Source organism: Leptonychotes weddellii, chromosome 4 (assembly GCF_054177405.1).
Source record: "Leptonychotes weddellii isolate Sample4059 chromosome 4, ASM5417740v2, whole genome shotgun sequence".
Lineage (NCBI taxonomy): Eukaryota > Metazoa > Chordata > Mammalia > Carnivora > Phocidae > Leptonychotes > Leptonychotes weddellii.
Genome location: NC_138372.1, coordinates 45,524,921 through 45,537,014, shown reverse-complemented (window position 1 = coordinate 45,537,014; position 12,094 = coordinate 45,524,921). Strand labels below are relative to the sequence as shown.

The following is a 12,094-nucleotide window of genomic DNA, read 5'->3' as shown; positions in this document are numbered from 1 at the left end:
ATAAAAACTAGATTATTCATGCAACACATCTAAACCATATAGCTAATAAATGTTTTAAAACTGCTTTAAAATTATTGAGGTTAGTAGTTTGAAAAATAATTTTTACAAAGTGTGCAAACAATACGAAAGTATAGAAGGCAAGAATTGACCAATTCCATACCACTCAGTTTTGTCTTAAAAAAACCCCTTCAATCACAAGTAAATATTGCTTTTTTTATAAAGATGACCTATAAACACAAAATTGGGATTGTGCTCTGTTGATATTAATTGCCATGTTAGTTACAACAGCAAAAACCTGCAAACAAAACTCAGCCTCCAATGAAGAACTAATTTCACAAATAAAGGTCTATCTATATTACAAAATATAATGCAGCCATTAAACACAATGCTGTGGGGAAATGTACGACGACAGGAAAAGGTGTTTGTGGTACAGCATTACATTTTTAAGAAGGATTTTTTAAAAAACACACATATATCTGGAAGGCTAAACCCCCAAATAGCAAAATTTTAATAATGGTTTTCCCTAGTTGATCTTTACTTTCTTTTCCCCTAGGTGATTTCATTTTCTTCTCTTTACTGGATATATGATGCAAATTATGATGATGGCAGATAAATCTTGTAATAATAAACAGAAGTAAGTTTTTGTTTTTTAAAAAGATACCATGATACAAGGCATTTGTGCCCTAGGCATTTAAATCACTCCTAACAAATTCAATCCTAATAGTAGATGCATTTTAGAAACGTTTGTAAGTTTTTGGTGTGTGCTAGTGCTCATCACTACTTACTAAATTGTGCTACATTTCTAAAAGCGACAAGGAAGAAAAGTTCAGAGACACAGTAAACACAAACTATTATTAGATTACTACCACGAAATTCTCTTACAGAAAAATTAAGTAAAAAATTACTCTTAAAATTTAAAAACTGTCAAGAAGTAGACTGAGAGCCATAAAGCTTATGTTACTTTGTTCAAGGATACATAATTTAGTTAACACACCTAGTTGAAAAGGATATGATTATTGGGCTCAGTTCATAAGAAGCAAGTGAAGTGAGTCTTACTAGGTAAAAATTGAAAATAAAATATAATGGACATGCAGAATTAAGACAAAATTGGCTTTTTCACTTTTACATTCTTTGACATTCTAAATGATGAATGGGAACAAGTTTCAATGGAGACACCAAATTTCCAGCCAAAATGAAATATCCCCTAAAAATTCAAAATCCTTCGAAAAATCTCCTAAAGATGGTTTTAGAAAAACGGCAATTCTACTACACACACTTTATAATGCACATTAGATGTGAAACTGTGGGGGATCATGTGGTCAGGAAATAGAATGCCCAGACTTGTATTTCTATTTGATATTCATCATTTTTGATGCTTGAACACTGACAAAATTACTGAATTTACTTGTTCTCTCTCACCTCTTCCTCTATACAAAATACAGCTAATAATTCTAAAACAATGTCCAGATGTGTACTTTTTTTTTAAAAGATTTTATTTATTTGACAGAGAGAGACACAGCAAGAGAGGGAACACAAGCAGGGGGACTGGGAGAGGGAGAAGCAGGCTTCCCGCCGAGCAGGGAGCCCGGTGCAGGGCTCGATCCCAGGGCCCTGGGATCATGACCTGAGCCGAAGGCAGACGCCCAACGACTGAGCCACCCAGGCGCCCCTAGATATGTACTCTTAAAAGCAATGAACTAATACTTGGAACACAGAACAGTATCCTAGGCCATAAGAGTTGTTCAATACTTATACGCCGGATAAATAAAGTGAGTGAATGAAGTTTGAGGGCAAGTTTACAGAAACCATAAAAAATGCACAATAGATGAAAAGAATTCCACCAGACATCTGAATTGTGCTCAGAACAAAAGTAACCAGGTAACCACTAAAACTGACTTTGCAGAGGTACCAGGACTGACTATATTATTAACAACGTTTCAAATACAATAGACATAAACAATCCCAGGTACAAAAGGGATTTTTCAGGAGATGTCCAGTAAGGCTGACAAGTCTAATCAAGGCAAATACAATCTTATGTCCAACTCACAAGTCTTGATAATTTCAAGCTATGTACATGATGGATCAGTTCAATGACAAACTAAGAATTTGCTAAATATCTATATTAAAGATTTTCTCAAACTGGCCAGTGTCCAAATATTTGGAAGTACGTGTTATTCCTAATTTTCCCAGCTGTAACTGGGACACTTCACAGCAAAAGACTTCTTGCTGTGGGTTTTCTAACCCATCTGAATCTTCCATAGATTATCTACACCCCCCCTCCACTCCCATCGAGGGGATGAAGGACAAGTGGAGCTAATCTGTTTGGCAATGGCAGTCTGTTAAAATTAATCAATCAACCAATCAATCCCAAAAAAACTGAGGCTCATGCTTTAAGGTATATTCCACACACCACGATTCATGAAATGATTATTTTGACATCACATCCTTTTAGTGCTTAAAAAAAAAAACAAAACTCTAATATCTTTCACACATAGTATAAAAACATAGCATTATTATTATGTCATTATAGGCACATATTTTAGAAATTATATGTAAGGTGAACAGCAGAATTAGTTGTCCATCCCTGGTTTGGGTCTTCCACAGTGTCATGGCAAATTGTGCCTTAGTTTCTCATTCCTGAGTGTGCTAAGGAGTTTCTGTGAGCTTGAGGTTCATAAAGACCCAGTTTCCATTAGTATAAAACATATAACAATAAATCTCCCAACAGATATCAATAGCAATATGTATATTCTTGGACCAAAAAATGCAAACAGAAGGTTATCATTAGAGTCAATATTAAGCTTTTAGAGTCCCGTATCTCTTTTGGAAATGATGAAAGCCATGGCCCCTCTTCCCAAGAAAACACATACACTCACAAACATAAACCACTTTGCGTAACAATTCAGGGAGTTCTCAGATATTCTGAACTCAGTACACAAATGGAGGTAAAGAAGCCCCATTTCAGTTAGAAGGCTCCCCAATGAGCTTATAAACATATCTTAAAATTGTAAAATGTTCAGAGGGGCAGAGGCAAAGTAAGACTCCAAATGTGCTACAAAAAATGAGTGGTCCCTTAATTACAGAATATGTATCTGGATATTTAGATATGTGTCTTTTTGTTTTAATTACTTAGCAACAATGAAGTAAATAAGTTTGGCAAATGCTATTCAAGTAATGAAATCCATAAACATCCCCACCAGCTTTCTCCTTAAGCTTTTGCTGAACAAGAAGGAAACCAACGCTTATTAATATCTTCTATGTGCCAGTGACTGTGTTAAACACTTTCAGACATTACCTCATTTCTTCTTAGTAACAATGCCAGAATATAGATATTATCATTACCCTTTGTAGAGTTTGAAGAAATTGAGGCTAACAGATAATACAAAGCATGCCTGAAGTCCCAAAGTTCTTAAGTGGCAGAGTTCGGACTGAACGCAATGTCTGATCCTAAGCCTTTATTCTGTTACATTTCTGAATTTATAAACCACTGAAGGCAGGTTTGTTCTAATCTAATGCTATTTCAGTGAGCCTGAGAAACCTTTCCTCTCCAAAATAAAGGTTAGTCATGTATGGGGTTGTGGGGCAAATATTTCATATCCTCCTTTGACCTATGTCTCCAAAGTTCTATTTCCCAATCTTGAGCTTTTCCCAGCAAGATTCAGCTCAGGTCCTGTGGGACTATCCCTTCCTGATTTTAGCTCTGTCATGGATTATTAACCAAAACGTGTACTCCAGAACAGCTCTAAAAACACAGCTAAAAGAAAGTTAAAGAGAAAAAAATATATAGATCACCTGTTCTAACCATAAATTTTATAATGACTTACAGTTCTCTTCCAGGCATAATTATGCATATTAATAGAGTTCATACAATAGATACAAGCTACTTCAAAGTTTAATCAACCTCCTTTCTAGAGAATATATACACAATTAAACAAAATAGGACAGTAAAGATTATTGCTACACAGATACCAGAGATAGTACATGAATAATTATACCAAACAGTTGTCTCAGAAGCAATTACTTTGCCTGAGCAATCAATCATGTCTTGTTGAATCGATCAGTTTTTTAAAACCTAAACTGAGTATCCAATTCAGCTGAAACGGCGAGACTTTTTCAAGTTTCAAGAGCCAACTGGAACAACTTCTTTGTTCCGCCATGACATTCTATGTACTCCTGGTCACTAGAATAAGAAGTAGATGCCTTTCTTTGAAAGTCTTATACTCACCTTAATTTTTTTTTTTTTAACTTGGAGGTTGCGGGTGTGGTAGAAAAAAAAACCTGGAACCCACAGTACTGAATTTGGCATCCCAAGAAATTAAAGGCTATGAGGTTATGTAGATGCATCTTTTTCCCAGAAAAGATTATAGGATGACAGCACTGGATTATTATCCAAACCTCAGAGCCCTTCTAGAAATGAGGGCTATGTATCACCAAGAACTGCATACAGTGATGCTCACTAAAGGCCTAAAGGCTGATGAAGTGAATGGACAATGAAACAAGAAGGTTTAATGGTGCCAAATAGCACTATTAGAGTGCATCAGCCTGTGCAAAGTTTATGACCATCAGTATTTCTCCTTGCACTTGGCAACACCAGCACTCTGGGGGGATTATCAGATTCTCAGTTAAATAAGCAATCAAGTATAGCAAAGGGTCCAGTTAACCAAAGCAAGGAACATATGTGATGACCACATGCGCCTAAGTCCTCATGTCCTCCTGTTTAGTCTACCTGTTCGGTGTGGGAATGCGCCTGGCCAAGTAGAGGGCAGAATCCGATTCTGAGTCACATGGAAAAGGGACGGACAAGTCGTGAAATACTTCAGATCATCATGATCCTGAAATAAGGTAATAAATAGCTAGTTTGTAGTCACCTGATTTGCACAGGCAATATAAAAAAAAGAAGTCATTTATAGGTCAGGTATTATCATCCTCATTCAATTATAGCTTGATAGAAGGAGAGTTGGTTCATCTCGCCTACTTGAGAAAGTTACACTTCTACAATGACAGTGAGGTGTACTTTAAAAGCCTGCTACATTCAGTGGTCGTTATTGGAAAGGACCTTCTACTGATCAGCTACAGAGGAATTGAATTTTTATCAGTGGGGTTGTCTTCTGATTTCTGATCTAGTTTTTGATGTGTTACCTCGTTCTAAATGTATCTATTGATGTCTCCTAAAGAAAAGTTATGGTCTTTTGTCTTCAACAGTGAGTGACTTTAATGCTTTTGTTTTTAGGACAGGAAAATTTGGAACATGCTTATCAAAAATTTATAGCATTGCACAATCATTAGTTGCAGGGACATGACCCCATTAGAATTTCCCAGCTGTGTTACAAATAACGGAAACATTCGTATGTGATAGAAAAGATTTCATACCTCAAATAACAGTAAAATCATTTTTAGAAGTTTGGCAATGTGGAAGAATCTATCAAACGTACTTTGTAATTCTCTTCAGTAAAAACACATTTTAAAGCAATGCTACAAATTCTGTCTAGATACCATTTTTCTCAATTTTTAAACAAATTTACTCACTGAAAAACACTAAATTTTAATAAATTTATCACTGCAGGCCGTGTCTTCTGCTGAAGACTCCAGACATGTCATAGTACTATCCAGTGTTAGGAAAGAGGAAAAGTATGTCTCTTAATATTTGCAGTGCTTTGCAAACTTTATGATAATAATATAGAAGTTAAGTCTTAAGGAGCTAAGAAAGTTTATAGGAGTTTAGGCCGATTTCACAAATGTGCTGATTTTAGCAAGCAAAGTATATAACTTGGGTGCCATTTCCTGAAGTATTAAATAAAATACGCATTTATAAAACTTCTTCAGCTCTGTTAGAATGTCAAATATGAGATAATAAAAGACAGGGAAGTCCTCAGAAAGCTAGGCTTAGCAACACTAAGTTGTCACGGGTGACAATGCGGGATCTGGGGACAGAGATCATGTCATATGCCCAGATTCAGCAGTAATCTCTTAAATTCTCAGAGCCTCAATTTTATCACCTGTAAAATGGAATATGACGCTGGTGATAATGGTAACGGTAAAAATGGTAAAAATACTAATAACAGCTTATTTTCCTCAGTGAGCAATGATAATGCTCAGATAAGATATGTGAGCCAGTTTGTAAGCTGTTAACTGAGATGCAAATGGAACTTATTATTAGCCCAACTTCTAACTTCCATCAGCCACACACCACTCCCTGGCTCCTGGTCCCGATTCCCATCTGAGATCCTACACAAGATATTAGCATAACTCTTACTTTCCAGGATTTTTTTTTTTTTTTTTTACTTGCAAAGCTAAGGGTGGGGCTCCATTTAACTCAAGTGGTTCAATCCAAACCGGAAAAGCAACTTCCAGCAAGAAATATCCTGATCAACTCTAGTAGAATACAGGAGAGAGCCCCACTTCTGACCACGAGGTAGAATTCTCTCTCTCTGATGCCATCCACAAATTTTTATCCTTTAATCACCTGTCCACTAGGCCCAGGTGGAGTCACGAAATGATGCCCTCCACACACCTGAAAGAAAAAAGCCCAATCATGGCAGACCACCTGCAGGCTGAGGTTTGATTGGGAGCACCTCCAAACTCCCGTATTTCCAACGAAATGCAGTGGTGCTATCTTCTAAGCCAGGCAGGTCAGTAGTCTGATTCTTACTTTTCCAGCCTACATCCTTCCCTGCTCGAGTCGTGAAACATCTAATCAGAGCCTTACCCATGCCTGATGCGTCAGCAGGCCTTACACTGTTTGACTGGCGGGGGCGGGGGACATCATCCGTGTGCAGTGTGAAAGCGCAGGGGCAGCTGCGAGAAGTTGAGCAATGTGCACTCTGACCATATTTCAAGCCACCCGAATTGCGAAGCTGTTGGTAAATGCTAAAGGGAAAAGTGGATTTTACAGCCCCTTTAGGAAACCCCTGATGTCCCTTCCAAGAAACTATACTCTAGCAATAATAAATATTCAGCATACAGTTATTTGGTATCAAGGGCATTTTATCCAAGGAAAACAATAAGATAAGATCACCACAGAGCTGAGGTCCTTCTGACTCAGGTTCAGTGTGGGTAGAAAACAATGCCCAGGTGACAGTGAAGATTTAAATGACACATCATCAACTTGAGATGGAAATGGAAAAAGGAAAAAAAAAACACAGGCCCATTATGAACAAGGTTATGTACACCAGCTCATCCTTGGAGGTCTGGATTTGCAGTCTGTCCCATGTGAACACCTATCTTCACAACCTTTCTCTCCTGTTGACATTGACACATTCACACGTAGTCTGAGGCAGGCAGGCTGGGCCTCTAACTAAAATGGTCTCTGAGTCTGGAGCATCGGGGCTGACACCTGAGTGGACTCAAATATCAACTGACCACCTGAAATTTCTAAGGGTCCGCATCAAAATATGTGAAATGGCTGGAGGAACCAGAAGCATTCTGACATGCAATAAATATCTGCATACAGCCACACTCACACCGTGTTAAATTTAAAATTTCATTATTGTTATTCTCGAGGTTATGCTTTCTTGATTTTTGTCTATCTTTACCTTCTTTTGCACTCACTGAAACTGATCTAACTCTCCGATACCAGAGAGCATGGCAAAGTCAGGGAAAATGCTGGAATGGGGGAAACCATCAGGGAAGAGCCATGGCGAGCCTCCCCAGCCTCTGCCAGGTCACCAATGGTGAGTGGGCCACAGTGTGAAGACAGCCAGGGAAAACTGCACACTTGAGGAAAAAGCTAATGCAGCTGCCAAATTGAAAATAAGTATGGTCGACTTTCAATTATCCCAAGTGGCTTAACCACACGGCTTCAGTCTTCCCACTGCCCAACCTCAGTCTGGGCTGCGACCCAGGCACTGAGCAGGGTGGGGGTCTGCAAGTCTGAATGGAGTGTCTGTGTCTGAAGGTGTGGTCCCAACTCTACGGAATTGTGAATTTTCTTTCATGAACCAAGCTACAAAGTTCTCCTTTAACAATAGGGACAATCGCAATATATATGAATGGATATTGTTAACAAAAGCTATGTTACATACCTTCTCTCGAATGTTATATAAAACTACGTTCTGTAACACGACAGGCAGATGCTTAGTAGATGAAATAAGAAAACTATAAATTTTGTTCATTCATTCCTTCACTCATTCATGTACTCAAAAAGCTGTATTAGATCCTTACCACGTTACGTGTTAGACGCAGTCTCAGGCACTCAGGACATAGAGATGAGGACAATTCAGTTCCTCTCACAGGGTTCACAGTCCACACTGGGTATGAAACACTGAGAATTCAAAAATCATGCTTTCTAAATCTAAAACATCCTTTTAGACTAGTATTTCACTGTCCTTGAAGGAAATGTAATTTATTTGGCAGCTCTATAGGACAAGAAGCTTTGGTGTGTGTGTCTCAAAGGCGACAGATAAAAAAATTTTCACTGGGGTAAAAGGTGAAGTGTTAGCAGTAGGTGGAGTCTGTGTTGGATGTTCTACCTCACCTTGTGCCCTTGGGTGTCCCACTTTTGAAAACAAACTCCTATGTTAAAACCATCACCCCTCCTTTAAGTCTCTCACAACCAACACCCATTCTCCTACAAGATATCCAAAAGTCCAACTTGCTCATTCAAATTCACACCCTAAGTGTGTATGATTAACAAGGACTAAAATCCCCACTGGGGCTTTCTCTTTTTAAAAAAAATGGGCCCCTTTTCCAAAAATCTCTACCTGATGGAATAAGTGGGGGAAAACATGCTTAGTTGAGGGGAATATTTCCTGGTGTCACTTACTTATTCTAGATATTTATGACCTACATTCTAAAAGAAATTAATTTAGGCTCTCAAAAAATTGGATTTGGGGCGCCGGGGTAGCTCAGAGGGTTAAGCGTCTGACTCTTGATTTCGGCTCAGGTCATGATTTCAGGGTTGGGAGATCGAAACCCATGTTGGGCCCCACGCTGGGTATGGAGCCTGCTTAGGAGTCTCTTCCCTCTCCCTCTGCTCCTCACTGCAACCCCTGCTCGCACGGTCTCTCTTCCTCTCTCTAAAAAAAAAATTGGGTTTCTTCATTTGTAAAATGGGAATAATGATAATAAGACTTCAAAGGTTGTTGAGCAAATTACATGAGATCATTCATCATGAAAGCATTTAGTTTGGTATCTTTATTTTAAAAAATAAGCTGTTACTATTTATCATCATTTAAATATTATTGCTGTTAAATAAATAGTAATTTGGCAATTTCTTCTTTAAAAAAAAAAAGATTTTATTTTTAAGTAATCTCTACACCCACCGTGGGGATTGAACTCACAAACCCAAGATCGAGTCACACGCTCTATCAACTGAGCCAGCCGGATGCCCCTTGGCAATTTATTCTAAACTGTAACTAACCGCTGATTCAAAGAGCGAGACAATCATGGAACCAAAATTTTCTCAATATTATTAAAGCTTCTCAATGACTGGGAAACACAATTTTATTGTACCACTGTAGGCTTCTCATCAAAAAATGGGTACTGTTTGTTTTTTAAGTTAACATATGCAATTTACTGCAAAGCCCTGGAATGTTCTAAGTGTGGAGGCAGCATTCAGAAGAGGATATCTTCAGGCTCTAGGATGAGAGAGAGAGAGGGATTGTGAGTGTGAGTGTGTGTGTGTGCGTGTGTGTGTGTGTTATGGGGTAAGTTCCTTAAAAGAAAGTCACAAATAACCAAGCACAATAATTCTGGGAGCCCAGTTTAGTGAAGAGGAATAAAAAAACCTATCACTTAACCAGCCAGACACATGAACAACCAAAAAGTTCCTGAACTTATCCGTTTCAGTTCACTCAACCAGGGAAGTGGGAAGAAGGTTATACTAAGATACCAATAAGCCACAAAAGTGTACAAACTTCCTTCCTAATACAGCATACTCCTTGCAATTTATTTCCTTGCTTGAAATTTATTGCTATAAATACAGAGCATGAAAAATGTGAAATGATGCCAGTTCAGCCATCACTTTGGCCCCGATCCTTTGCTAAATTTATGCATCTCTCTAGCTTGTTTAAATGCCAAAGAGCTAGGCAAACTAGAAGAATATTATGCTCTTCCCTTCAGTAAAGAAGTCCACCTGAGCAATGCATGCAGATGGAGACAAGAAGCCCAGGGAAAAGGAATAACAACGTTCACTTTGCAGATGAGAATAACAGGTTTGAGGTGTCCAATCAGGAAGGATTATAATAAAATCATTTCTTAATACAATCTTTGGAAATCTTGCACATTTCCCAATGCTGTATCCATTCTTCCAGTCTTTGTACAATAATGGATATATATATATATATATATATATATATATATATATATATACACACACACACACATCCATGTACACACACACATATGTAACAGAATAAGGTATGATTCAGCAGGATAAAAGCCAGAGATGCTTGGGCCAAAGTAGAAAGCATCTATAAATAACGATAGAATTCAATAAAAAAAAAAAATAGTTTTTCATGATTCAGGACTGTGATAGATGTTGCAAAAATTTGTATGTGCTACCAATTCTCAATTCTCTCATGTTTATGTGCCACCCCTCCACATTTAAAGTTAATGATAATAACTTAAGCCCTAAAGAGAAATGTTCAGGGGGAAAAACTACATTCAAAACTTGGACTTGTGCAAACTAATCTTTTTTTCTGAATACAGGAACACCACAATACAGCACAACTGGGTTGTTTTCTTGCCCTTGTTACCTGCCACAGGGGCAAACAGAAGATTTCTTTTGAGTTTGCCCACCTTCCCTCTACAATCTTATTCCACAGGAGAAACCGCATTTCCCCCGGCAGAGAGGAGGGAGCCCTGGGCTGAGGAAACCAAAGGTAGTCTATCCTTCCCTGTGATTCTGTCATCCTTATTATCATGTCTATACACTTTGCCTGGCTACCATCAGTTTCTGTCCAACAACACCTGGCCTCAGCATGAGAAGGTCTTTGAGGTTCTTACATATATATTTATAATCATGAGTATCTACCATAGTGCTCTGTACAAATAGAAAAAGATCTGGAAGGAAATACATCAAGGTGTTAATGATAACTTTTTAGCTGATGGATTTCTCTTCCTTCTATTTTTCTATATTTTCCAAATGATCTATAATAAGCTCATATTACTTTTTATAATAAAAGTACTTAAAAATAAAGACATTAAATTTGAGCCTAGGTACATACTACACTCTCTACTTTGAAGGTTCCCTGATTCTTGCTCTCAAAGAGATTATATGGAAAAATAAATTTAAAAAAAAATGACTAACATACAAAAACCTTCTGGGGGAGAGAAAACTATTTAACCATAACTGATTAATGATGGATTCCAGAAGAGCGAATCTGGACACAAATAACTACTTGTATAGAATAAACAGGTCTCAGTTTCTCCAAAATCAAATATGTAAATTTGATAGACAATGCAACTCTCTCAAGAGAGAGCTATTTTCTCCTGAAAAAACAACTTTTACTTAATATCATTAGAATGCAGTATGTCAATTTCTGAAAAGAAAAGAAATACTTGCGTTTTTTTAGTTTCCAAGCTCTCTTAAATCAGGAATGCTTTGGGGTCCTTTACCCACGGCTACTCCAATGTAGCAGGAAATCCACCCCCTTCCCGGACAGCATTGGGAATGACTTCTTTATCTGGTCGTCTAATTAAAGGGGCTGTTATCATTATAAACCTCATTTAGTACTTTCTCCTAAACATCTCATAAAATAAGTAGCTTTCCACTGTCCACTACTAATCACCAAGAAACCAATCATATCGGAGCCCTTTTTAAAGTCTTAAATCTTCGACTCTAGACATGTTTATTAAAAATTTTACATCATATTCAATCATAAAACTTAATATGTATTTTATGAAAATGAACAATGGGAAGAAAAACCAGGGCAGCTCTGTTAATACAATAATAGCAAGCCACCTATTACGTGCGATAGACCTTCCATGCAATGTCTTATTTAATCCTCCTACCAACCCTACTGCTATTATTTTATAGACAGCCAACTAGACCTTGGAAAGACTAACTAACTTGTCTAAGGTCACAAAGCACAGCTCCCACTCAGATCTTCTTGACTCCAAAGACCATGCTTCTCATATATCAAACCGCTTCCCT

General features: G+C 37.7%; 1 protein-coding gene across 16 annotated transcripts in view; it reads right to left on the bottom strand.

The window, feature by feature from the left end:
• The window catches only part of NFIA (nuclear factor I A), a 368,371-nt gene that overhangs the window by 235,097 nt on the left and 121,180 nt on the right, over positions 1-12,094 (bottom strand). For 2 of the 16 annotated variants that reach the window (XM_081816993.1, XM_081816995.1), the window contains one exon: positions 1-12,094. This exon is cut by the window's left edge and continues 19,627 nt beyond it. The exons of the other annotated variants lie outside the window; for them this stretch is intronic. In XM_081816993.1, coding sequence (XP_081673119.1) covers positions 12,021-12,094 — 74 coding nt within the window. In that variant the 3' untranslated portion in view covers positions 1-12,020. 16 annotated transcript variants of the gene reach the window in all.